Here is a 27,917-nt window from a genome sequence, read left to right on the forward strand (position 1 = left end):
CAAAAGCGTCGTGTACTCTTTGCCGCTGATGCGGCGTTTCTTGCTTTTCGCGACGCGATTAACCGTGATTTTCTCCGGAAATATCGGACCTACAATATTGTTTCAGGAACCAAAATGTTTGTAAATTAATGCTAAAATATGATCAAATGCACGATTTGGCGATTTTCAACATTCAATTACTTTTTTATACGTCAAAAACAAGACGGAATATTTACGTTGACGTTGCTTTTCTTGCCAAAATGATGGCATCAGCTTAGAGTTTCAAAAAATAAATGAAACGAGTTATAAAAAATTGGTGGTTATGCGACTTTGAACATTCACCTTTCATTTATTCAAATGGTTTTAAATATTTATATTTTCAAAAACATCAAGTTTCAAAATATGTTAAAATCAATCCTTAATTGAATTTTGTTTTGGAGTTTGGACTTTTACTTTTTGACTTTTGTTTTCGAATTTTAAGGTTTGCTTCAGTGTTTTGACTTTTGTCTTTCTGGTTTCTCTCAAGTTACGTTTTTCGAAATTAGACTTTTAATCCGCGTTCTTTTTTACGCCCCATTATACTCGCCTTAATAAAAGTCGTTTATCGCCGAAGTATACCCGACGCGTGTCACATGTCGATTGTGGAATGCCCAGCATAATACGGGAAACGGCACGCGGTTGATTTATTATTTTCCCTTCCCATTTCGTCGCCACTGTTTTGGTGTTTATTTTTGTCACCATTTGGCACCCGGAGTGACACTCGGAGACAGAAAGCCTCTGGGCACCGAAACCAGCAGATCACAGAGCGAAACTTTTGTGAGTTGTCTTAGATTGTCTGTGTTGTTCCGGGCGTGTATCTTCAAACCAGTCGTGTGGTATTCAAAATTTTTACTATTCAAACAAACGGTACCGCGAGTTCAACATCGCGCCGAAGCGAAGGTGCACAGAAGTTGGGTGATTTTTTTGAAAGTTGTAGTCAATCAAATTGCGAATCGGACAATTGACCACAGACGGTTTCTCCTAGAGCGATGCAGATTTTAACAAGGATTTTATTACCCATTGCCCTGCTTACACTGGTTTGTTCTGTATCGGCTGAAAGTAGGTCTGGATTTCAAATTGCTGACAAAAAGAAACAGAACGACTTCACTGATGACGAAGCCAATGGAGAAGTTGACGTTATGTATGACGAGAGGCAAACAGAAGGAGAAACAAACATTCGGCTGCATGTTAAAAATTTTCAGATACAAGTTCCGGAATCGTCACTGAGCACACTCAAAGAGACAAACATGGCAGCTATGATACGAAGCTCCATCTTGAGGTTGTTTGAAATTCCACATGGAGAAAGTAACGAACCGAGCTCGACTCAACAAGAGAGTTCAGAACAAGAACAGCAGCAGGAATTAGAATCCAATTCGATGCTTCAGATCAACGGCAATAATTTACCGGCAAAGTTCTTTCTCGAGATTAGCGACTTTCTGATGAATAATCACGATAACGATGCCGTCGATGATAAGCGGGTTGAGTCCAACCACAACAAAAATGCCGAAATTTACGCAACGGAAGAAATAAAAATAGAGCGACTGGAAAATGTTAACAATGTGAAGAACGAAACCATAACAATAAGTAAGAAACGATACAATAACGGACCGGCGGGATCTCAAAGTACCCCGAACCAGACGTTGCTCGAGACGACTAACACGGAGAACAAGTTTAGCAACAATGTGACGCATAATCACACCGAAAAGGAGGATCGCTTTCAGCAGACGCGCCCCATTCGGCTGGACACGGTGGTGATGCAGGTCAAAGTAGATTCCGATGGGAGACCGAAGACGTTGCGTGAGAAGGTTATTTGGAGAATGGATGGCGCGGAGAATGATTACGCAAACTGAGAGAAATATTCTCAAATAATACAATTTGATCCCAAGAAGTTAAATTTGTGGCCATGTTTTAATATTTGTTATATGTGATAATATACGTCAGTTAGACAATACAGTTGTTGAATTATTTTGTTTTTATTCTGTGAGAAAATGATTGGTGTCTAATTGAATATCAAAAGCATAGTGTGGTGAGGATGATTTTGAGAAGCTGATTATTTTTCTTTCAACTGCATTTGCCTACGCAAACTCTTTAAACACCAAGGCCCAAAATTGGCTAGAACGCTAAATTGAATCCAACAGATCCTAAAATTATACAACTCGTGGGTATCCTCAAGTTAGTAGATGTGTAAAGATTCCGCAAGATTGAAAGTCGATTAAAATTACCACATGAAAGGTCAATTTTTCTGTGACAAAAATCATTTTTATTAAGAGGGGTGGGGAGGGGGTGGTCTAAGGGTTTCAGCGAGAAAAAAAAACACTTGCGAAGTTACGAAATTTGAGTGAAGCGAACTGATCAAACATTTTGTACTTTGTAATGTATCATTCCGAAACTTTGCTATGCAAAAATATCAACAAACAACTCGATGACGAAGCTTTTTTAGAACGTCTCTGGAAAAAAAACATGATTTGCGGTGTTACCTGTAGTTCGGCCAAAAGTTATCTGAAATCAAAAAAAATATTCGAAGTATCAGAAGTATCATTGAATCCTTACCCCTACTGTCTCTGAATGTTATTTTTTTCATTTCAAAATGTTTGGTATTCAATAGAAAAAAAAATTGTTATTTTTGTGAATAATTCCCACATTTTATGAAAAAACCCTCTTAATTGAAAAATTATCTCTTGACAGAGGTTAGGTATTTTATACAGAGAATGTGTATGCAAAGTTTGAAATAAATCGGTTAAGTTGTTTTTGAATGACAATTAACACCGCAAATCGTGTTTTTTCCAGAGACGTTCTACAAAAAGCTTCGTCACCGAGTCGCGATGCGCGGTCATGGAATACCTGCATGTATCTCATGCTTAGTAACCACATACTTTGCTCGTCATTGCGATAGGCTGAGATACGAAAGTTGAGTATTTGCGGTTGTCCTCAGGGCGGCGTTCTGTCACCTTTGTTATGGAACTTGGTAGCTAACGACTTGTTGAAGAAACTCAATAAGCTTGGATTTCCAACCTACGATTTTGCTGACGATTGCCAAATACTAATTACTGGATTTTTCATCGAAACAAACTTTGACTTAAAGCAACAGGCATTAAGAGCTGTCGAACAGTGGTGTCGACAAGTTAAATTATAAGTTAACCCAAGCAAAACTTCAATAGTTCTTTTCACGAAGAAGCGAATAACAACCGGGGTTCGTCCCTTGTAGTTCTTTGATTCTGAGCTACTGTGTGCAGATCAAGTCAAATACGTTGTATTGGATTCCAAACTGAATCAGCGGCGGCGAAACACTTTACGCCCGAGTGGGTAGAAAGCATAGGGTGAGGGGACCCTTAGTAAGGATTTTTTTCCCTTTTCGCAATACACACGCTTACATTACATTAAATCACGTTCGTTTATGCAAATGGAATTGTGGTACATCGATGTTTTCAAATGTGTGTAGTGTGAGATACATGCGTTGCACATCTAAATTTTTTGAAATGGTTCAAAATTTAGAGTGGGTAATTACCCACTCGGTTATTTTCGAGTGGGTAGTACTACCCATACTACCCACGCTTTCCGCCGGCCCTGAACTGAATTGGTCTGCTCACATTGAGTTCAGAGTCAAGAAAGCGTGCATGGCCTTCGGGCAGTGTAGACGAACTTTTGGAAAGACCTGCGGTCTCAAACCTAAATACATCTATTGGATTTACACGACAATTGTACGTCCAATACTGTCATACGGATGCCTTGTGTGGTGGCAGAGGGGAGAAGTAATGACAGTTCAGTCAAAGCTAAACCATCTGCAAAGAATGGTGCTCATGGTGTTGACTGGTGCTTTCACCACGACTCCGACTGCTGCTCTTGAGGCACTTCTAAATATTAAACCATTACACATACACCTCAAACAAAAAACACTATTATGTGCATACAGACTGCAGGTTACTGGGCTTTGGAACAGTAACCATGTTGATCTTGCTACCAGTCATACACGATTGTGGTCACAAATGATTACATGGGGTGAAGATATTCTTGCTTCCAGCGATATTACACTCACAAGTAGTTTTCCTTACAGGACATTCCATGTGCAGATTCCCTTTCGAGAGGAGTGGTTGTCTGGCTATATGGAAAGACAACAACAAACGTGGTCTGTTACACTGACGGTACTCTGATGGAGGGACGTCCTGGTGCTGGTGTCTACTGTTGTGAAATGAGATTGAAACAATCTCACTCACTAGGTAGGTACTGTACTGTATTCCAGGCAGAAAGCTTTGCGATTATGTGCGGGGTACAATCGGCTTTTCAACTGAGTCAGGCTGCAATCAAGGCCCTTAGCTCAGACAAATAATGGTCCAAGCTAGTGATCGCGTGCCGAACCCAAATCGAATAACTAAGCATTGTCAACACTATCTACCCTGGTTAGGTGTCCGGACATTGCGGTATTACTGGAAATGAATGGGCTGACGAATTGGCCAGGGCAGCTTCAGCGATTGACTTCGTTGGTCCTGAGCCCGCGCTGCCAATTTCGACAAGTTGGATAAGGGAAAAATACGGGCTATCCTGGGCTTCGTTCGAGCACCGTAATTATTGGAGGAACCTCATATCATCTGATATGCAACTGTCCAGAGGTAGCGCAATTGCGATTTCGAATTTTCGGCCGTCCTTATATAGACGAAACCATGTTTGGACGACTAAAACTCAGAGACATACTAAAGTTTCTTATCCAATGTGGTAAAGAGCTTTAGGCTTACTCGCAGGCGAGTTGAACTACTTGTGAGTTTAACTTACCTGTTGTTTATTTTTGTTTTTTTGCTGTTATTTTTCCACCCTTCCAATTCTACTTCCCCACACCTCGTTGTCCTTTCCTTCCGCTCAGGAAATGATGAAAACACACGACAAGGCACAAATCCCCGACAACATACGGGGAACGTGCCATCTAAGCCAATATATTCTGATTCCTGATTCGACACCGAGTCGCTTGTCGATATTTTTGCATAGAAAAATTACAAGATGTTATTGATACATTATAATGTACAAAAGTTTTGATCAATTTGCTTCACCCCAATTGCTAAAAAATCGTTATCCCCTTATCTCCCCCTGAAGTCAGAAAATGTGGACTTTTAAAGTGAAATAAATGTTCGGAAATTTTTCTTACGATAAAAAATCACATAATTTCGAAACCATTAACTTTGATGGTTTGAGAACCTTACAAAATAAAATAGCGCATCTTTTGATATTAGTGATTATTTCTCCTTGAAATATTGATGGTTAATTAACTCTTGAAAAAATAGTAAGGTACTTGGTTACCAAAGTTGTTGATGATGTTAAAAAAATAATGGCTACATGTATGTAGCATCGAGATATAAAACAACATTCAGGAAATTTTCTTAAAGCCAGCTCTCGTCAATATTGCCTTTTATTGTGAGCTTCAGAGATTCATGCCTTGGAGCGAATCTTTGTTTTATTGTTTATAAACAGCACTACAGAGTTATTATATAAAGTAATATTTGAATAACTCGTTTAAAAGGTTTTCTTTCACATATAGTCACCCGAGGAAACGAAACGCCAATAATTCTCCCATGATCATGGCACAAATTCATCCCCTACTGCATGGTGTTTTGATAGTATTTGGCATGGGTTCAACCCATGAAAATATCATCCCCATGGTCTGGAAGATCCCCATATTCTGGTGGATTTATGGGTTTTTGAGACCATTTCATGGTGTTTTGATGGTTGTAAAAATTGGCGCGGACCATGTTCATGGTATTTTTATGGGGATGTATGGTGTTTGAACCCACGAGAATTTTCTCGGGCTAATATATTTCGTTACTCTAAATACACGGAGAATCTATGTATTCAACAAAGCTGTTTTAAGTAGCATTTTCGAAAACTTTGCTGAAGACATTAAGACTCAAACTAGATTTTCTTGAAGTGTAAATTCTCTATAATTACTTCTGGGAGAATCAACTGCCAGAATTATTGTACCAGAAGATGTGCTGATTTACGTTGTAAAATTCTACAAAAATACTAAACCCCCAAAGTTGGTAATTTCAAAATAATGCGATATTGACCGTTTTAACCCACTCAGCAGTGCAATTGTGCCTTTCTCATGTGTCCAAACTACGATTCCATGGCTGGTTATGTTCAATATAATGGTAGAAATGTCTATCACATATTCAGTACGATTTGCACATACATACAATGGATCTACAGCCTCGAACTTGAGATGCTATGTGTCTACGTCAATTTCAAACCAAAATTTTCACTGGTTTTTATTAAATGCGGTTGTTGCGTATTACGTAATGTGTTCAATTCAAAATCGAAATTTCAGACTCACTAGGAAATTTTATTCTGGATCCGGCCCTGCTTGAAACGAAAATATATAATATTTATTTAGCTTAATTAGCATTAGCTAAATGTTGTCTTTCGGCAAACCTATTTTATCATGTGTGTGTGTGAAGGGGATGAATAACCCACAACCGAACCACCCCAGCCTATCTTGGTGTAAATACTGGGTGAATGTTATTGTGATGACAGAGGGGTGGATCTGGAGAGGATGGATGAGGTGGTTGTTTGAGGGGGATCTATTGGGGGGTTTAATGGGGGAGGGGGATTTAGAGAAGAGTGGTGTTTAATTTGGGAGCCCAATCCTTCAAAGCATACCCCTAGCTATATCCCAGTTAAAATACAGAAAAGTAAAAAAAATGGCCGGGATTAGGTTGGCGATGTTTAGAGTTTTGACTTTTTTGACTTGGACAAAAATGTGCCAAAGTCCAAAAAAGTCATATGTAGTCATTTTTTTCGAGTTGACATCAAATATTGACATTCCATGCATTTTAAAGACATTTGGATTCAAAAATACAAAAATCGATTTCGAAATTTTCCTTTCCCCCTTTGAACATTTTCCAGTTCCTGCTTATATGGAATAAATAGCGACGAGAAGGTTGTATCTTTCATTTGATACTAAGTTTGGAAAAATCGGTCCAGCCATTTCTGATAAACACAGGTGACATTATTTTGCCACATACACACTTACGCACAAACACGCACGCATACATACATACACAAACGGCTTTTCGGTTCAGCGCTGCAGCCCAGGCTGGTACGCCATAGCTAGAGCTTCCATCCCGGGAATTTATTTCCCGGGAATCCCGGGATTTTTGGATTTCCCGGGATTCCCGATTCCCGGGAAATTGTGTTTTCTCATTCCCGGGATTCGGGAATCCCGGGAAAAAAGATTTTTAATTTATTCCATAAGACTTAGATTCTCCAAATGAAAATCTGTAGGAAATATCTTTACCGGCAAACATTTGGAGTGAGTAGTGAATGCAGATTGTGCTTTTCCAACTGATTTACAGATCAATGGACTATATATCTATACTATAGGCTCACTGATATGTTTTCGTGATTATTTTAGGTATATAGTCCACGCCAGACTCAAAACACTGCTAAAGAATGTTGCATTCATTCAAATTTTTATTCAAAAATGGATTAATTTGCCGGCCTTTATACCGAACCATTTCCTTACAGTAGCGTTAGTGATGCGCACGATATATTTGCCACCTATGAACCGATTGATCAGATTTTTAACAATTCTTTTAATAGTTTATTTTAATAGTTAGATCTTGAATTAAAGGGCTTGCAATCAAATTAGTACTGGAAATTTCGTTACTTTCTTAAAAAATCAATGTCTGTTTGTTTCAAAACTTGGGATGGTTGGTAGTGATATCATGCTTAGCGCAAACACTATTTAAAATAAGGAATGTTTCTAGAACGTCTGCAGAAATATTTGGTCGGTTCATCGAATGCATATTTCGTCTTATTTGTTATACTGTAACTGTAATATCAGTAAATTTTTGGATGTATGAAAAGAAATACATAACGTTGTATCTGTCCAATATCATGCGCATCCAAACTCTTTGAATGCTTTCAAGGATGCAGGCAGGATTTTTTAAGGGATTCTATCAAGTAATCCAGATACTTGCCCGTAACAGGAAATCGATAATAGGCTTCATCCATCGCTGCACAGTTCGTCCATTATCTGCTTGATTTTGATTCACACTTAATTCGAAATTATGCTGATCCTACTGTGACGGAAATGGATTCCACGTATAAACTTTCCTCTTTTGATCGGAAGTAACTGCACACTACCTTGAAGCAGCTCAATCTTTTCATTCAAAATTACCAAAGAAGGTGCTTTGCATTAAATTGATCACATTCCATCGTATCAGAACAGAACAACGAATTCCAATTTTGGACAGTAACTCCAGCAGCTGCGTTTAGTATATCATCCTAATCGTAATCGTAATTACCAAAATTTGGGCAATACATATAGCCAAGTAAAAGTTTTGCGTAAACTTATTGACGAGTTATCAAATGATTGAATGATGTGTAGGCCACCAAATCGCCATCTTCTGACAACTGCTTTAGGGCAGATATACATGCAATCAAACGGGTTTGAAAACTTTTCAATTTATTCTTTTGTTTTCAAGAGAAACATTCACCTTTTTATTTTTCTTCTGTATTCCCGGGATCCCGGGATTTCCCGGGAAATTCATTATTTATTTCCCGAATCCCGGGAAGCTGAAAACCGTCGGGAAATGGAAGCTCTACGCCATACCTCAGTGTTGAGGATGAGACACCCGCCAAGAGACGTCTCATGCTGCCTTTTGCTCCTCCGTTATTCGGCATAATCTTTGCCAATGCGTTAGTTGTCCTCGCAGCCTTCTCACATACATAGTCGACATGGCTGTTGTAATTTATCCGATCGTCGACCTTCACATCCTGGTGGTTCAGCGCACGCGTCGATGGGATGGATTGTCCCCCGATGCTGATTACGACATGCAGAATTTCATCTACAAAGCCGACGATCTCAACTCCCCTGAGCAGTTCCCGTGTTAACACTCCGTTGTAATGTATATTCCAGAGCATTGGGCCGAGTAAGAAGACCAACTACTGGTACTGCTGTCGTGGCCCAAATCGACCTCTGCCCCATGTTTGTTTCGTAGACTTTAATTTTTCAGCACCTTGCACAGATAGTACGAAACCCAAATTCTGTGCAGCGCTACGGCGATTGCGGTCCAGCTGGTACTGTTGAATGCGTTCTTCACAGCTATTGTTACCACGGCGCAGTAGCGATTAACGCTTCTCTGTTGCTTCAATGCAGATGGCGTTCACCGTCGGTATCCCTTTCCGGAACCCGAACTGTCTCTGTGATAGGCCGTTCTCAATTTCAGCGTAGGTCGTCAGCCTGTTGAGGATAACCCTTTCCAGAAGCTTACCAAGAGTATCCGACAGGCATATAGGCCGATACGATGCTGGATCTCGTGGTGGTTTGCTTGGTTTTGGCAGCAACACCAGCTTCTGGGTCTTCCATCTATCCGGGAAGTAGCCATCGTTCAGGCATTGCTGTAGGGCTATCCTGAACATGTCCAGAAACGCCAGAATCGGAGTCTTCAATGCCAACTTGGGAATACCATCCGGTCCGGGAGCATTCTTCGGTTTCATCCCTTTTGCCATTATATGGAGCTCGTCGTTGGAAACTCGATTCTCACCAGCATTTACACCGTCTGCATCAACGTACGGTGTAAGCGGCCATGCGGTTGGATCGTGCTTCGGGAAAAGACCCTTCACGATAATTTTCAGTTTGTCAGGAGCATGCTTATCCTTTCGTTGCACCAGTATGCCGGATGCCGGTAGTACTGCGGCTCCACTTTCCTCGGCATTGTTACATCACATGCCCCTGCTACTGTTTCCGACAGCTCATTGGTAGTCGGAATTTGAGTGACGCTGTCAGCACGAACTGCTTCCACAAAAAAGTCCTTGTCGAAGTCCTTTATTTTCCACTTGCGCTGGCCAGTCCTCACTCTCAGCGTTACTGTTCAATTTCGCCGACCAATAGTGTAGTGGATCGCTTGGTGGTCACTATATGTGTACTGCTCACTAACTCGCCAATTCATGTTATCCATCAGAGAAGGACTGCAGAATGTCATGTCGGTGATGGATTCTCGGCCGTCTTTACGGCATGTGGTAGCGGAACCTTCGTTGCACAGTCACACATCCAGCTTCGTCGAGGCTTCCAAAAAGCTGTAACCTATTACGTTAGCTACGTTGGTACCCCGAAGGCACAAATCTCCGACTATGTACGGGGAATTTAAGCTAATATATTCTGATTCCTGGTACCCCACTCCACGGTCCAAGCGTTAAAGTCTTCTTCTATAACAACTGGCGGTCGTCCAATTAACGATTCGGTTAGTGCGTCCAGCATCCGATTGTACTGCTCTGGTGTCCATCTTGTGGGAGCATACTAGCTACAGACGAATACTCCGTTGATCCTGGTGATCACGAAACCTTCGTGTGTGTTATCCACCACCTTTTGGACAGGGAAATCGTCCATTACTTGGATTGCCGCCATTTCTGTCCCATTTACCACCGAGTTACCAATAGCGAGAGGAACACGATACGGCTCTGTAATAATTGCAACGTCGAGATTCGTTTCTGTTGTCGACAGCCACAACAGTTGCTGTTGGATGGAGAGATGAACTTCCATTTGATGCAGTTTTTGTCCGTGCACGGATGCTTCCGGAAGCACCTGCATAGGTTTGGACACGCTTTGTCACCGCTTTGCTCGGAGTGTGTGAACGTGCAAGAGACACCGGAACATGTGGTCTTCGAATACCCTAAGTTTGAAGAAGTCCGAGAAGGTATGTCTGGTGAGACAGTGCACAATATCGTCGAGGAGAAGTGCCGCGACGCTGTCAACAGAGTGGTTACGAGTAAACTCTCCGAGCTGCAGAGGATGTGGCGAAGGGACCAACGAAGTAGCGGATAGAACGCCGCAGTGAAACCACAAATCAGGTGTCGGGAAAAATTACACCGCCGGGGAACTCTCCGACGGTGTAGACTAGCTCCACCGCCGGGGATCAGTTGAGTAGTACGCGACGTAGCATCGGGTTCGAGCGGCAGTGAACTGGACGTTAGGTTTCACCGGAATTGCTGGCTAGAGTAGGCTAGATCCACCGCCGGGGATTAGACCGAGTAGACCGCGTCGAATAGGGGGCGATCCATAAATGACGTAGCATCTTTTGAGTGATTTTTAACAACCCCCTCCCCCATCGTAGCATTTCGTCACAAACCTCTAAATACCCCCTGGTAATTACGTATCTTGACGGTAATTCTCCCCCCCCCCCTTGTCACCGTAAAATTTAAAAAAAAATAAAAGCGATATTAGTTATTCTCCTTTAATACAGCTACGTAGCATGACATGACCCCCTACCCCCCTGTCGTCGCACATCATCACAAAATACAAAACTCCCCCCTCCCCCATATAATGCTACGTCATTTATGGATGATCCCTAGCTAGAAATGGGTCGTTGGGGCGCCAGAGAACCGGAAGTTACGCTCCACTCGGAATTGCTGGATGCACCTCAGCACCTACTGGCTGGTCCTTCGAGTAAATTAGGTTCACCGCCGGGGACTAGAACGAGTAGATAGGGACGAAGCGGGGAGCAAAGTGGCTCACGGAAACGAACATCGATATCGGGAGAAATGTACCACTCGGTTTCGGGAGAATCTCTCCGGCCGGAAAATTCTTCGTTGGAGTATGCTAGATCCATCGTTGGGGACTAGATCAAGCAGTTCTCGAACAAGATTTTGGTATAGCTGAATGGCTCATCGGGGAAGTGGAACGAGAGGGGTGCTAAATGGAACCGGACAGGGAGCTTTGGCTTCCCCTTTGGGGCTGTGGTGCTAAAACCAAAGAAGAATCGGTATCGGGAGAACTTCTTTCGCCGGGGAACCCTCCGTCAGCGTAAGCTAGATTCCCAGCCGGGTGTAGTACCTATTAGAAGAATAAGAAATAAATGTTTCCAATAAAAAGAAATTTGATTTAAATTAAGATTATTTTCATTTAGCGTGTAATAAGCTCCTATTTAAGTTCAACCCTGCTTACTGGATTACACCAAAACTATGACAGCTTGCAAGCACGGGTAGTGTATTGTCAGGCAATTTACCAACACTACCTGGACTTGGCGCTTCGAACTCGAAGCGTTGCAACGATGAATCACCTCATCGCAACGCGTTGCGATTAGGTGATTCATTCACTCGATTAAATTTGGACGATAAAGTCACGCGTGTTTTTCCGGGTCATTTGCGGGAAGAAAAAATGGAGACGAATTACGTAACGTAATTTGAAAAATTACGATACCGGGGACTAGACTGAGCAGACCGGGACGAGACACCACAAGTCGCGGGTCTTCGGGGCACCAGCGAACCGGACGCCTTGCTCCACCTGAATCGCCGAACTGACTTCGATTCCTGGGGGTGGTAGTTGAAAATTTCTAGGTAATCCAGTAGTCAAGAAGTGATAACATCAAACGGATGTTTCCGGCGGACTTGGAAGGAGGTGTTACAGATCGCTTATAGAAGATACTGGGGTTGGATAAGTATTATCTTGGGGATAGTGATAGCAAACCATTGTGAATTTATGAGGACTTCATTACAGTTCCTCGACAGTGAAATTTTTGACGCTCTCAACCAGAGACTGAGAAACTGCAGGTTCGTCACCTTCACATACTTTTCAGAACAGCAAATATTTTCGATTTTGATTTATTTCGAGCTTTGTGGGCAAAGAGCTAGAATTCGATTTTCAGAGCGATTGCATGACCTTTCGATATGGGAAATGCAAGCATATTCTAAATTATTATCAGCTATTACTCTAGGCTACAGTATAAAAATAATTATAAAAACAATAAACGAATGACTGACAGATGCAAACAAACTTTTTATACCAATATTTACACATCAAATAATCGGTAATAGCATGAGCCTGCGGCCAGTGCTACGCAGACTGTCGCTGTAGTAAAATGATCTATCTAAAGTTATTAGTGCTGTGTTGCGTAATCTTGTCGATCGACGGGATCTTCCTCTCGAACCTTAATTCCTCGTGTTTTCGATGCATTTGCGAAGCTTCAACCGGTTGTAGCAACCGATTGCAGTGCGGTCAGGGGGTTTGTGACATGTTTTCCGCGAATTAAAAAGTTGAGTCCGATTAACTATGGTATTTTTCTGGTAGTATTGTGGGCCCTTTTCCATTTCGCGTGCCTATTGGATTGATGCTGGCAAGGTAGTTAAGGCACAGGATGATCCGAACCGTTGGGGTGCCTACGAAGATTGTGCTAACCAGTATGATTGTGCCACACACATCATGACGCAGTACATGGAAAAGTACGGTAAGGATTGCAACAATGACGGTCTGGTGGACTGTGTTGATTACGCAATGCTGCACATCAATGGTGGCCCAACTTGTCATTTACCGCTGAATTCGGACTTTGGAAGAAAGTTCGGAAGCTGTTTACAAAAAAATCGCCGTCCGCAGGGTCGTAGAGGGTTGGACAATAAATGAAAAAGCAACAGTTTTACATTATCAACTGGTTTTTAATGTTAGTGCTCATATTTGTGAATATCTACAATCTAAGAATGTACATTTGCTTTTAATTCATCGAACAACATTGACAAACAAATACAAATAATAAACATTCGATAAAATAATACATGGGAACAGACATTTTCCTATTGGACGAATTCTTACTTTTTATAATCAGGCACAGTAGCTTCAAGCATCTTATTTTTTGGCAGCGGGGTCGAAAGCCGGGGTGACGATAAATTTGTTGGATTTTTTCAAACTGTATTTATAGGGTCTTCCCATGATGGAATTTCGCCGGGAGTTTCCTTCGCCGAATACTCCGCCTGAACGAATGCCTGGAACGCCTTCACTGGGGACGTTTTCAAGGATCTTCGATAGTGGCGCAGAGGTACTCCGGATCGATTCTGTAAATCGATGGAGCCGATGATGTCCGATGTCCTTTGGATTGGAAGCTTGGCGCATACGTCCTGTTGGGGACGTTGCTTGACCCTGTTGGATAGAAGAAAAAAGTTTATTTTTTTTCATAGACACTCAATATCACACATACGTCTTCTTTTGACGGTGACCAAGGTTTCGAGGGACGCATGTGAGATGTAGGATGTAGCCTGTTGAGAGAGAGTTAATGTAAGAATTACTCAATGGTTGGAGAGTTCGGTAATATGTTTCATACTTCATAAACGAAGGAGCAGCATGGTGGGTCGGATAGTGGTACTGACCCTCGCCAGTATTAGCCGACAGACTTTGATATAATGCTTCTAATTCTTGTATGGTTGGCCTGTGTTCTCTTTGGTGGTAATTGTGATTTGGTGACCAAGTGTGCTGATTTCTAGAACTGATGCTCAATTTCATTTCTGAACCAAATCCTCGTCCATCCGGATCTTGGTTGTGAAGAGTAGTCAATTCATGGATTAACTGCTTGCTCATGGACATTCCGTCCGTCGAGTGTAGTGTCCTATTGTAATCTCGAGCGATCTTGATGTCGTGCTTCCAGAATTGTTTCTGATCCTTATTAACAATCGGAGCAACTTCTTTTATCTATGAACGATGCAGAATTAGATTTATAAAATTTGGAGATGGAAATACAATTCTTTACCTTGAGGAAAATAATACCCATAACGTAAATGCACAAGATGTTGAGGAACGTTAGACACATGCTCATGCAGCCAAGTGCGAAGAGTTCAATCGTTTGGTTTTCAGAGTATATCTGAGTTTTTACCACGGCACTGTAACGTTCATCTGGCGCTCCGAGAAGAAAACATAGAACAGAAAGCGCCCAGAGAACACCCTACAATATAATAAATCATGCGCATATGTAATAGCACCTATAGAAAGTCCCCATATCACAATACCTACCGCATTGACTGCAGGAGGCAACAGGGAGGCTGAGATCGCCACGCCAACAAGCGATCCGATATTTTCGCCTAGTATCGCAATCGCTACTGCAGCTCCCGAGGGCAACGCGATCGCAATTCCCACCAGCAGAGAGTGTACCTCACACCGGCTTAGCATTTCATTCGTTATCCCTTCACCCACGCCGTAACGTTCATCCAAACTGCACACAATTAGTCCAAAAATGAATCCGACCGTTATGGCAAACAAGATCCCAATCGTTTCGTTTCTCACTCCCATCAGTTGTAGGCTTCTTTCTTTAATCACAGTTCCAAAAATACCCGCAATGATTGGACCCTGGAAGACGCGAGAAAGAAAGTAAATGAATCGAGTGGTGAGTATGCTGAATGTATTTGATAACATTTAGGCGCTTAACCATACTCACCATCAACGGTGAGATAAGCATGCTGGCGAGCAGAAACAAGGTGCTATCTTCAATCAGTCCAAACGCAGCTAATATGCTAGAGGAAATGACAGCAATTTAGAAAACCAATTATGTTTTAATTTAGTGGGAAAAGTCTTACCTAGCGACTCCGAGCATTGAGATGAAATCGAACGTTATAGAGGCGTCGTGTTTGACCTCCTCGACGATTTGTGCTACGTTTAAACGAGCCCGAACAGATGATAGGAAGTTGGTCCATCCGCCATCTTTGCTGCCATTTAACCTGGAATTGTTAGAATAATGATTTTCTCAGGGTTACCAAGCAAGGACGTAGCTAGTAATAGGGCCCGAAGGGGTCTCTTTCAGAAATCAAAGCGAAAAAAATTATGTATGCCGTCGTGAAGTTATTTTCAAAAAACTGGAGCGTGGCCTAACACTTTAACCCTTTATAAGGCAGTAGCAACTATATTGCCACCCTTTCGTTTCGTTCAAAGCGGAGGAATATGAAGTGAAAAGTGTTCCAATCTTATGAAATTTACTTGTTAGGAGTCTGGCAACTCTTCTTATTACTTTTTATTGAGATACAGTGAAAAGTGTCATATTGGTGAAGAGTTTTTTGAAGAAAATACGGCGATTTCCTTTTGGACAATAAAATTGGCTCGATTTTGAAAAAAAACTCTAAACCCTATAAGTTGGTGATGAAAATTTGTAAAAACAGCTATTTTTAATCCGGAAATTTTGTTTATCGGTGGTAAAAATTGCAAAGAAAAATAAAATAAAATAAATAAATGAACGTCTGTAATCTGTGGTCTCATTTTTCAACTTATCCTCAGAATCCAGTGGTTATTTACTGTTAATCAGGTAAAAACCAGTAACTCACCCTAATTTCGTTTTGATTTTCTGATCCAGCACGATATGTTTTTATATTTGCACCAATCTCGTTGGAAAAACATCAAACATTACAAAGACTGACGTTTTCTAACGGGCGGTAGCAGGATATTTTCAAAACAGTATTTATTACGAAATAAATGTAAATATATTCTAAACTAATTGAGATAACCGTGTTTCTATTAATACAACATTCATTAACAGCCCCAAACTCTGGGGCAAAGGCTTAAAACTAAAGTTTGTATGGACATATTTCTTCACAATGGTTTAGTGGAAATACTAAATCCCCAGCAAATTTTAGTTTCGTTCTGTTCAGTTCGTTTTGAAAATTCGACGATCATTTCAACTTGGATCTGATGATTAAACTATACAGTTGAATCATTGTTTGTTGTTTTCATGTAGCGTTCAAACGGTTTACAATATCGTCTTGATGTCAAAGAAAAAATACAGGAAATTTTATGAGCCGTTTTTAAAAACGTATTTTGTTGATGGAGAAACGCGCGTAACTTATGTAAAGGTCGTAATAAGCAGAATAATTCTGTTGTCAAAACAAAATTTAAAATATCTCAAGAACTATTACATTTCAGATAATTTTTGTTGCGAGCATTTTTATTTGAAATGGCATTTAGAACCATATTCAATAAATGTATTTTTGACTGCAAATAGTATGAATTATAAAAATATGTTAAAAGTTTTTTGATAGGGAAACTTTTTAGTGAAAGCTTCTCCATGGTCCAAATATACTGAAAAAGTTTATGATGGGGCAATGCGAATTACTTATAAAAAGGGCATAATTTTACGAATTAATTGTTTTTGTTGGAGCGAAATTCCAAATATCTCCACAACTATCGCATTTGGGAAGATTTTTGTTACATGCATTCTGACTTGCAATCATACTTAGAATCATATTTTATGATAAAACTACAGTTTTGTATGTCGATTAGTATGACATTTAAATACATGTATAAAGTTGTCGTTAGAATAACTTTTTTACCGATGAGTTCTCTGTCATGCATACATGTTCAAAATATTTCTCTTCTCATTAAGATTTTGTTGACAAAATATAAAAAGTTTTAAAAAATAAGGATTTCTTGCAATTTAAATTTTAAACATACATTTTTGTTTTTGTGAAAATAATACAACATTGTTTTCAGTATATATTTTTTCGTGCAAAAGTATTCATTCCCTGTAACTCGTTCTAAGATAGTTTTGTTGTATAAAATACGGTAATCGAACATTTTTTTTCGCAAATTCTACATGTAGAAGCTTCACGCCCTTTTAAAAAATTACTCTACCGTCAAAATAATCTTATTGACTGTGGAAAATGTTTAGTCTTCCATGCCGGGGAAACGTGTGCAGCTTATAAACTCCCTGAGATGTTGAAATTTCTTGTTACTAACGAAATGAGTACTCAGTTTTTGTTTTGCCGGAGAAATATAAACAAAGCAAAAATCTTCTAAGAAACGTAAAGTGTGTAATGATAGTAAAATGTGTAATGATAGCAAAATGCAATCGATATTTGATAACTTGCTTTAGTTTAAATGTTTGACTTTGCACGGGAAATGAGCGAATTGACGAGGTTCTTCGAAGGTTTATCCAATTTTTCAGCCCTTTTAATTTAAATTATTTTGCTCTAATTAAATTCAATTGGCTAGAGATTGGTAAGTAGGGAAAGTTATCAAAAGTTTTTAGTCATGAGAGCAAATATTTGAAATATATAGACCTGAAAACTTGAAGTGGCAGGCTAGAAATTTTTAATAATGTTTTTGTTCTGTTAATTATACGAGTAGGTTTTCGTGTTATTAAATTTTATTTATTGATATTAAGGGGCCTTTAAAATGCCTATATCTCTTAAGCAATCGAAAAATAAAACGAAGGCAACAACATATTTTTCAGGAAAATAGCATATAAAAATATTTAATCCTTATTTCAAAGAAATTCTCATTTTTTGAGTTGATGCCATTTTATTGTTGTTCATTGGTTGTTTATTGGACGAAATTGGGAATAATTTGGTGGATTCAGATCGTTTAGAATGCTTTGTGCTCAATTGCCGTTGATCCATTGTCGCACGTCCTTGCTAAAATGACAACTAACTAAAACTGGCCAAAACATAACTACACCATCGTGAGACTTAATGAATGGTAACATCTGTTTGTTATGATATTCCTTTTTCAACGCTGTAAATTCATAGTCTTATCCGTCACGAAACGCTGGTTTTCTTGCAACAGGAACAGATCCCTTGCCAAACTATATCAAAAGCTCAAGTTCAAGCTCAAGGAACAGATCCCTTGACAAACTATGATTCTTTTTCGTGAAAATAAACTTGAATCTGCTAGGAAACTTGCCACCACAACGAGCTGATTAAAATCGGCTATTGCATATGATTCATCGCCGCTGAAAACACACAGCACCAGGTCGTACAGTAGACGGGGTCGGATTCGACCACTGTTTGTTGATGGGATGTTGGTTGGATTGTTTATTTTCTCAGTATCAGGAATCAAGAATATTTTGGCTCAAATGAAACGTCCCCCAGCTGTAGTCGGGGATTTGTGCCTTGGCGTGATCATCATTTCCTAAGCGTAAGGAAAGGAGTAGGAGGAGAGAGAAAGCAGAATTGGAAGGGTGGGAAAGCAATAGCACAAAAACAAACAGCAGGTAAACTTACAAGTAGTTCAACTCGCCTTCGAGTAAGCCTAAAGCTCTTTACCACATTGGATAAGAAACTTTAGCATGTCTCTGAGTTTCAGTCGTCCAAACATGATGTCGTATATGTAAGGACGGCCGAAAATTCGAAATATCAGATGATAGGAAGGTTCCGTTGTCGGATTCACAAATATCACATGAAAAAGACTCAGTGCGCTGAATAGTTACCATGATTGAGTTTGTAGTGGCCGGTTAAAACCCTGGTCAGTATGCCGCAGTGGAGTTTCGAAAAATGTAGAAGATTTTTCGAAATCACTGGGCACGTTTGTTTTAGAAACGCTGTTTGGCGACTCGTTTGTAGATTTCTCCAATTATTGGGGGGCTCGGACGAAGTCCAGCGCCGGATTTTTTCTCTTATCCAACGAAGTCAATCGCTGCACCTGCTCTGGCCAATTCATCAGCTCATTCATTTCCAGTAATACCGGAATATCCGGGCACCCAGACAAGGTAGATAGTGTTGACAATTCTTAGTTCTTCGATTTGGGATCGGCATGCGATTACTAGCTTGGACAGTGATTTGCATGATTGCAGCCTGACTATCGGAGTAGAAGCTCATAACTTTGCCGGATAAGCCCTGTTGAAGGGCCGATTGTACCCCGCACATAATCGCGAAGATTTCTGCTTAGAATACCGTACAGTATTCACCTAACGAGAAAGATTGTTCCAATGTCATTTCACGACAGTAGACACCAGCACCAGCACGTCCCTTCACAAGAGATCCGTCAGTGTAACAGGCCACTTGCGTTTGTTGTTGTCTCTCCATATAGTCAGACAACTACTCCTCTCGAGAGGGAATCTTCACATGGAATGTCCCGTAAGGAAAACTACATGTGAGTATAATATCGCTGGGAGCAAGAATATCTTCACTCCATGTAACTATTAGTGATTACAGTCGTGCATGACTGGTAGCAAGATCAACGTGGGTACTGTTCCAAATTGCACAACAACTAGAGGATGCCAAGCAAGTTGGGATGTAAACGCATGTCATATCAGGTTTAAATGGGACACTATTATAATTAGTTTCCCACAATTTACGAAAATAACGGTTCACTGTGTCAGAGATTAACGTAACACAGTAAGGGCAAAACCCAAAATGCTCCGTGCGCGATTGACATATTTTAGACCCTACAGTCATTATGTACTCGGCACGGAACTACACCTTGACTTACGGATTCCTGTTTTCAGTCGCCTCCTACGACATGATAGCATGAACACAATGGCTCAATGCTTGGCCGGATGCCACACGGTCTCTGGGCAGGTTCGTCTGTACACATTGAAATTGGATAATCAAAACCCAGTAAAACTTCACCTAACTACTATCAAAAGAAAGCTTCACCAAACCCCCAACCAGCTTAACCTGGCAAAATTATGCCGATCATCGGCGAAAAAATCGATTTGTAAAGCGAACGTTCCGCTACGTAATGCAGCATACTGGGGAGTTCGTTCAGTTCTTCCCAGGCTCCATTCGTCATTGAAAATATTTTAAACACTCTTAACAATTGTAGCCATAGCATGGGTCGTATAAAACGATGGATCTGTGGTTCTCTGTTTGGTGGGTTTTAAACACCGGAACAAGTGGTCCGTAGTGTATTTCTTGACCGGTTGAAACAACCACTACCGACACTACACGGCTTATCTAGGCTTCTCGAAGAAAGAAGCTAACATTGAAACACAGCTTCCACAAATGGCCGAACAGTCCGTATTCCATTATTGGATGGAAATGGAATGACTAGAATATTACTGTCTTTACCAAACTGCCAAAAAGCTTTTTTTAAAGACGATATATTTTTCACTGAAAATACCTGCCCCCCCCCTTAAACGATTTTAAGAATCTTATGGTTTCACCGTAATAAATTGAAGGCAAGAATTTCCACATTTTGACCATTGTGCAACGACTTGAAATGAATGTGGCGATAAACGCGAAAAAGTGAGAATGTGTTCAAAACACTATCATACTCACTCTGAATTGGTTTCGTCTTCCTCTGGATGCTCGGTGAACAGTGTGCAAGAGGTTATAGAGATGGTCGAATGAAATCGCTCACCCACACCCCATGAACTGAGCAGATAGATCAAATCGTCACACTTGTTGCCGGATTCTAGGGTAAATGAAATCTAAAACAAAATTGTGAATCGTATTTGGGTACTCCACGAATTGTGTACCGACTCTTACCTGATAGCCTTTTCCTTTGTTGGTTTCGATCCAGGCCGAATTGAAAATTTTCTTCTCCCGGATAATCTCCTTCACTACATCTTCTAAGGTCGACTCGGCATCTAGGTTAAACTTTTCTGCTTCCGCTGCACGAGGATCCTTTTCCTTATCTTTGCGGGCGGAACTTAATATGTCTTTGAAACCTTCCCAAGATTTTCTCAGAGCCGAGGTCCGATCGAACGGAACCTGGTAGATTGATCAGTGAGCATATCTTCCAAAACAGAACAGAAGACAGAACTAAAATTACTTACCGCAAGCGATTGCTTCGCAGCATCATTATCATCCTGAGGTGATTTCGGGTCATCCAAACCATCGCCATCCGGACAGTTGATTACGGGGATGACCAGTTGGGGTATTGCAGCACCACCCTCGCCTTCTGTTGGCTTCGAATCTTTTGGCTTGCATTGGGTAAGATCAAAGAAACTGCGACGTAGATCTTCCTTATCCTGAAAGCGGTTTATTTCATTAGATTAGTACATATGACAATTGTTTACAGTGGAATGGATGAAAGTGTATTTTTCTATTCCTAATAATTTTCAACACTGCATAGTGCTAATGTAGCATCTGTCGCGAATAAAGTAGTTTGAGAAAGAGCAATAAAACAGCTGAGTCTACAAGGTACCACAACTCAGTGGTTTATATTTAGTATTTGATGCGCTGCTGGAGCAATCTAGAGTTATTTCTGTTTTGGTTGAGAATCAAATAAACTAGTGATTGACTTTGGGAAGTTGATAAATCGAATATGTATAATCAAAGCCAATTGAGATAGTATACACCAATTTTTGAGGTTCACAAAGAATTATTTGAATACGCTACGAAAGAAAACTTGAATCACGTCAGTATTTGTAAACTTCTACATCCGCAACAAATGATTTAATAAAACCCTTTACTATTACTACAATCAATGCACACAAACTTCGAGCCAACCCTAATAGTTTCTAGAACCACATGAAGGAATAGAGGAAGGAAACTGGCCAACTATCCCACATATCACTTGATGGAGCGAAATATGTACCTTATTTCGTCAACAATTCTTTAGCATTTTTATGGAATCTTAATTGATAAACAAATTTCTAAAGTTGGAAGCATTCCTTTACGTTTCCCAACACGGGTTCATGCCTAAATGATCAACTATGTACTACAAACTTAGTAGCGCTCATCATTCAAACCTTGTAAACACTACCACTGGTAGATGCCATATACATGGAATTTTGATAAAATTAGTCGCCAGATAAGAGTTTTCATGGCTTGGAATTAATGATCCTTTTCCGGATTGTCTTCACTCGTACCTGACCGAACGTGAAATGACAGCGAAAATTGAAGAGTCACCATGGACCATCCAAATTATTATTCATTGTACCGTAAACCGGGGTGACATTGATCACTTTTCGAAGTAATCATTACATATTTTTAGACGACACATTTTTTTCAAGTTTAATATTTTTAAACCACGTACTGATGTATGGAGAACAAGATTAGATGATTTTACCTAAAACTATCCGCTTACAGCTATTTTTCCAAAAATGATTTCAAGTTGAAGTCCGTTTTCGTATTCCGGGGTGACTTTGGTAACCTACATGTTTACCAACATTTAATCATTGATGTCAATGTTTCTCATTCAAATGTTTGTTTAAACTATCTCTGGAAAGATACTCATTGTTAAATAGATGTTAATTGGTATTATACAAAGTATTTCAATGTACTGTAAAATTCGAGTAACCAAAATTCGTATAATTTGTGTCCAATTAGAATAAAAGATTCTGAAAACCTTTAAACCTGCTAAAATTGTTTTATTTCAGTTCTTTATCAATGTACAAAAAGTTTCATCCATTTTAACACGTTGGAATATTGAACAATAAAAAAATGTTGCGAATTTTAGCTTGAAATAATTTGAAATAATTGCCAACTAGTTTCACAATAAATTGTATTTAAAATAAGCAAACTTTTAAATGTAAATTATGCACATCCCACTCTAAAGGAAAATAAAAACTCGCTTGTAATTTATTACTTTTGCTCAAATCTGAGATTTATTTGTTTTATAAAAAATAGACACTTTACGAAGCTTCGTAAATATAAGGTGAATTCAAATTTCGGTTTTTTGTAGTTTTTGTACCCAAAAACCGAACAATATATTTAAAAAGTACAACAAATCAGTATTTTATAACTTTAGAGTAAAAATCATTTCAAATTAAAATGATTCGGTAGACTATTCTGGTTTAAAAAGAGATCTACGAAAAAAGTGTCGAGTGATCAAAGCCACCCCGATGATCAAAGTCACCCCGGTTTACGGTAGTCCGGTTGTGAACTGGTTCCGCCATTTTTGACGTATTCGTTTTTAAAGGGTGTACGGAATCAAATTGCAACGCTTTCAAAGTACCTTTTTTTCTTTTACATATTTTTTACTAAAATTTTGGGTCAATTTAGTTCAATGTGTATTGTTTACATTGTATAGGTTTCACTAGCAATTGTATAAAAATGGAGTAAAAAAACATCAGCGATGTAAACAAATTTTGCACATGTAACTAAAATAACCGGAATCTCTATCGCCGTACCATAAGCAAGAAGTTGGGAATAGTCCAATCTACTGTAAGTCGTGTTTTGAAACAGTACAACGTACGTTTGACCGTCGATAGGCAGGAAAAAGTGTGAAGGATCGCAAGCGGGTTGGTTAAGCTTTCAAGAGGAATCCCAGTGAGACACGTTGAAAAAACTGCATTTAAGCAAAACTTTAGTGCAAGATATTAAAAAACGGGATGGACTACACGAACAAAGTCCAAATGGCGCCAAATTGCGATGAACGGCAAAATACAGAGGGGACATCTCGTGCGCGAAAGTCCTACACACAGCTGTTGACAATACCACATTGTCTCGTCATGAATGGATGATAATGGGTTTCCGACAGCTTTCTGGACTTCTTTTTTCACTGCTCGTCAAAAGTATGACGTCTCTGAGTAAGTTAGAAGGCAGAAGCTGACGGATTGCAAACCGATGCTATCTACATGTATCTATCTGCGGCCTTCGACAAAGTCAATCATGATATCGCAATAGCGAAGCTGGACAAACTCGGCATTCGTGGACAACTTCTGCGCTGGTTTCGTTCCTACCTCGATGGAAGGCAACTCCAAAACAGCATTAAGGATTGTCTATCTGCACCATTCTTCGTTACATTCGGCATACCACAAGGAAGCCACCTCGGTCCAGTAATATTCCTCCTCTACTTTAATGACGTCAATATCACATTACAAGGACCCCGCCTTTCTTTCGCCGACGACATGAAAAATTTTCAACAAATACGGGATAAAAGCGATGCCGAGCTTCTTCAGAGGGAACTGGACAGCTTTAGTACGAGGTGTGATCTAAACATAATGGTTTTGAACCCGAGCAAATGCTCAATCGTTACGTTCACGCGGAAACGCCATCCGACTCAGTTTAACTACCATTTCTTCGGCTCGAGTATTCCAAGACACTCTCACATCAAAGATCTCGGAGTCATCATGGATTCGGCCCTAACATTCAAACCACATACTTCATACATCGTGGATAAGGCATCACGACAGTTTGGGTTCATCTTCCGAATAGCGAAAAACTTCAGGGACGTATATTGTCTTAAAACGCTTTACTGCGCGTTGGTCCGCTCAACGTTAGAATATTGTTCTGCTGTTTGGAATGCGTACTACCAGAACGGGGTTGACAGAATCGAGGCTGTCCAACGCAGGTTCATACGCATTGCCCTTCGGCATCTCCCATGGCGAAACAGATTTCAGCTGCCGAGCTATGAAAACCGTTGCCAGCTAATACACCTCGATACACTCAGCATTCGGAGGGACTACTCTCGAGCCCTGTTCGTCTCGGACTTACTCTCTGCCAGAGTGGATTGCCCTACAATCCTCGGACGTCTGGATCTTCAAGCCCGCGTTCGAGCTCTACGTAATAAATCTCTTTTGCGAGTTCCGTTCATGAGAACCAACTATGGTTGCCAGAGCGCTGTTACCGGACTCCAGCGAATTTTTAACAGTGTGGCGACGGCTTTTGATTTCAACCGGATGCGGAATGCGATAAAAGCGAAAAAGTTGGCAATTTTAAAATGTAATTAGTTTAAGAAACCACCATTGGGGCCAAGGGGCCTGTTGGTGAAGGTAATAAACATAAACATAAACATAAACCCTGCGGCTCAATTCTTGGCCGGGTACCACACGAGCTCTTGGCCGGTTTGTCTGTACACATCGAAACCCAGTAAAACTTCACCGAACTACTCTCAGCCGCAAGTGTCAACAAAATCCAGCAAAATAGTGCCGAGGAACTGCCAAAAAATTCGGAGCGTATGCTTCGTTTGCCATTGAGTTCATTTAAACCTTCTCAACAATTTTAACCATACAACGGGTTGCCTACACTACACGGCTTATCTAGGCTGTTCGGAGAAAGCAGCTGACATTGAAGGACAGCTTCCATAGATGGCCGAACAGCTGCCTAAGTAAGTCATTCGCTGTACGGGCGATTTCTGTGCCTAGTTATTATAACTGCAAGCTATTTGGATTGATGATATGGATTTAGATTCAATCCCTTCTGAAGTAACATTGACAACACTATTCATTGTCGAGGGTCACTTAACTGGTAATTATAGTACAATGTTTATAAGCGATATTTTTAAGTAATTTTAACTTTCAACGGTATAATACTATGTCTGTCTGCCAGCTGAGTTGAAATCATCGAGTGTAATCAGCTATCAATTTTCAATAGTTGACGTAATCAACGCCGGATTCCACATCAAGAAATATAATCACGAATCACAAATCTCATACATTTGTTTACGGTAGCTTATGACCAGATGATAGCATTATGATAATGTCCTGCACGCAGAAAAATTAAACATATTTAAACCAAACATATATATTATTGAATCTAATCATTTATTGTTTATTACTTCAACCAACAATTTTATTGGTCTGAAAACATTTTTTTATTTGAACTATAATAAACTTTTGCTTTCAATAAAAACAGTTTTAATTTCAATAATGTTGATTAAATTTCGATGAAATAATTATTAAAAAAGGGGACAATAAATTTTTTAATGAAAAAATAAATAAATTTTGTTGAATTCAATAAATAAATTTATTGTCCCCGACCAATAATTTTATTTATTGAATTTGATCCATATTTTTATTGAACCGGCATATTTTTTTTCTGCGTGTACACGCAATCTGAAGTGTATCTAGGGTAATTGTTGCCTAGTTCATCTTAGTTTCTGCCTAGAAATGTAGTAACAAATCTTGAACGCATAATGTGAATTTTGGAGCAAATTTTGAATGCGACTTAAGTAACATTGAGTGCCTCTCTTTGTTCACTTTCTCTTTCGATTATTGCGCCGTCACTATAACACTTTGCACTAATTTTGCAGTACTTATTGAAAGCCGAGAGTTTTTAATAGAATAATATGCAAAGAGTTGAGTACTAAATATCGAAACGACCGAGTAATGAATAGAAGAGAAAGACCCCAAAGAGAATCTCTCATTGTCACTTACATCCTATTCTAAATTTACTCCAGAAATACTTGTGTTTGAGAGAAACCGAATTGAGTGCCAAATTTGTCCTATCACTTTGAAAGTATTAGTTGAAGCAGCATCTGTAGCTCTCTTTACGACTTTGGCTCAAATTGTTGGGTGAAAAAACAGACACTCTGTTTAAATTTTAGCTTCGTTAAACACGAGTATTTTGCATTGTGCATATCAGTTTTGTTATATAACTTCTTCTACAAATTATACATAGGTACTGGCCATAGGGGGCTCCAGTCGAACGGTAAAGGCACGCCTTCTTGCAATTATTTGGAAAATGAAATTTCTTGGAAACGCATTTCCTGGCAGGCGTGGAGTGTGGCGAAAAATTTGTCGAACAAAATACAGAAATTATTCTTTATGTTCCTTAAGGAATCCTCTAAGGATGGAAAACTTTTAGGTTGAATTGAGGAGGGGACGTACCCTCTCGTGGCTCCCCCTGGAGCCAGCAGTGGTACTGGCACCGAGTCAAGCGCTAAGTAATCAATGAAGTAAGGTGACACTCTGTCAAATGAGATTAATACGGGATCATATACCCTACCTCCCTAAGAAACCATAACGGTAAAACTATATGCAAGTTACAACGTTTACAGCACTATTGTTCGGGAGGCGTGAGTTGGAGTTGCAAAATTGATCCTGCTTCTTCATTGGCCGACAACATGAGTGTTCACTCATTTTCGACATTTGAGAAGCGAGCTGTAGTTACATACTGTACTGTAAATCATTATTGTCTGTCGAACATAGGTAGTTTCATTTAAGGTTAGAAAATCTTTCTATACAGCATCATACAATTAGGTCATCTCCATTCTTACCTTTAGCAAGTGTCTCTGCGGTCGAGGTGTGAGAAACGGTTCATTTTCATTGCTAGCATCTTTTTTGTCGCCTTTTTCATCGGTGAGCTCGGCCGAACTACTTTTGGCCAACTTTTCCTTCTCTTTTTGGCGCAGGATTATCTCGAACTTAGCCGAGGGGATGTTTACTATGAAAAGCACGCCGGCCATTATGGTTAACACAAATCACAGCCAGTCAAATTTACAAATTTACAACTATTTACAACTATGTACACACGTGGCTCAGACTGACTAAAATTATCGATTTCCAATCGTCGCAGGTTATCTGCGGGAAATCTTTCTCCCACTCGAATGGTAATCCACTATCTATGGCAACAGGAAGCACTGTTTGTGGCACTTGAACTCCATATGGCTTTCTTTACACTTCGCGCCAACTTTTCCAACCGTTGACGACTATGGCACTCGGCGAGATGATCAGTACTGAGTGCAGCTCATAATAAGAAAGGTTCCTCCCCTGACGCCGCCGTCGCCTCACGTTTCTAAAGTCAATCAACAGCTATAGTTACTCAGCGTAGTAGGTATAACAGCA

General features: G+C 40.0%; 3 protein-coding genes across 3 annotated transcripts; 2 read left to right on the forward strand and 1 right to left on the reverse strand.

The window, feature by feature from the left end:
* Nucleotides 1-669: 669 nt before the first annotated feature.
* LOC131678559 (uncharacterized) lies at nt 670-1,980 on the forward strand. The gene is made up of 2 exons (XM_058958771.1): nt 670-948; nt 1,006-1,980. Exon 2 carries the CDS (start codon nt 1,008-1,010, stop codon nt 1,866-1,868), a length of 861 nt encoding a protein of 286 aa, XP_058814754.1. The 5' UTR covers nt 670-948; nt 1,006-1,007; the 3' UTR covers nt 1,869-1,980.
* A 10,861-nt stretch (nt 1,981-12,841) lies between these two features.
* On the forward strand, nt 12,842-13,421 carry LOC131682190 (lysozyme 2-like). The gene is made up of 2 exons (XM_058963487.1): nt 12,842-13,001; nt 13,067-13,421. The coding sequence occupies exons 1-2, from the start codon at nt 12,858-12,860 to the stop codon at nt 13,394-13,396; spliced, it is 474 nt and encodes a 157-aa protein (XP_058819470.1). The 5' UTR covers nt 12,842-12,857; the 3' UTR covers nt 13,397-13,421.
* LOC131682189 (uncharacterized) lies at nt 13,408-27,827 on the reverse strand. Its single transcript, XM_058963486.1, has 11 exons — nt 27,350-27,827; nt 21,240-21,434; nt 20,950-21,174; nt 20,740-20,891; nt 15,331-15,471; nt 15,192-15,267; nt 14,771-15,103; nt 14,511-14,702; nt 14,088-14,452; nt 13,965-14,022; nt 13,408-13,906 (listed from the first exon to the last, which is right to left on the reverse strand). The coding sequence occupies exons 1-11, from the start codon at nt 27,536-27,538 to the stop codon at nt 13,616-13,618; spliced, it is 2,217 nt and encodes a 738-aa protein (XP_058819469.1). The 5' UTR covers nt 27,539-27,827; the 3' UTR covers nt 13,408-13,615.
* Nucleotides 27,828-27,917: the final 90 nt, after the last annotated feature.

Source organism: Topomyia yanbarensis, chromosome 2 (genome assembly GCF_030247195.1).
Source record: "Topomyia yanbarensis strain Yona2022 chromosome 2, ASM3024719v1, whole genome shotgun sequence".
NCBI classification, from domain to species: domain Eukaryota; kingdom Metazoa; phylum Arthropoda; class Insecta; order Diptera; family Culicidae; genus Topomyia; species Topomyia yanbarensis.

Excerpts from the sequence above, each read along its gene's own strand:
- LOC131678559 (XM_058958771.1), top strand. The coding sequence starts at position 1,008 with ATGCAGATTTTAACAAGGATTTTATTACCCATTGCCCTGCTTACACTG.
- LOC131682190 (XM_058963487.1), top strand. The coding sequence starts at position 12,858 with ATGATCTATCTAAAGTTATTAGTGCTGTGTTGCGTAATCTTGTCGATC. Across the intron at positions 13,002-13,066 it reads GATTGCAGTGCGGTCAGGGG|TATTGTGGGCCCTTTTCCAT; the intron begins GTTTGTGACATG and ends TTTTTCTGGTAG.
- LOC131682189 (XM_058963486.1), bottom strand. The coding sequence starts at position 27,538 with ATGGCCGGCGTGCTTTTCATAGTAAACATCCCCTCGGCTAAGTTCGAG. Across the intron at positions 14,703-14,770 it reads TGCCTCCTGCAGTCAATGCG|GGTGTTCTCTGGGCGCTTTC; the intron begins GTAGGTATTGTG and ends ATTATATTGTAG. Across the intron at positions 13,907-13,964 it reads GGTCACCGTCAAAAGAAGAC|GGTCAAGCAACGTCCCCAAC; the intron begins GTATGTGTGATA and ends TCTATCCAACAG.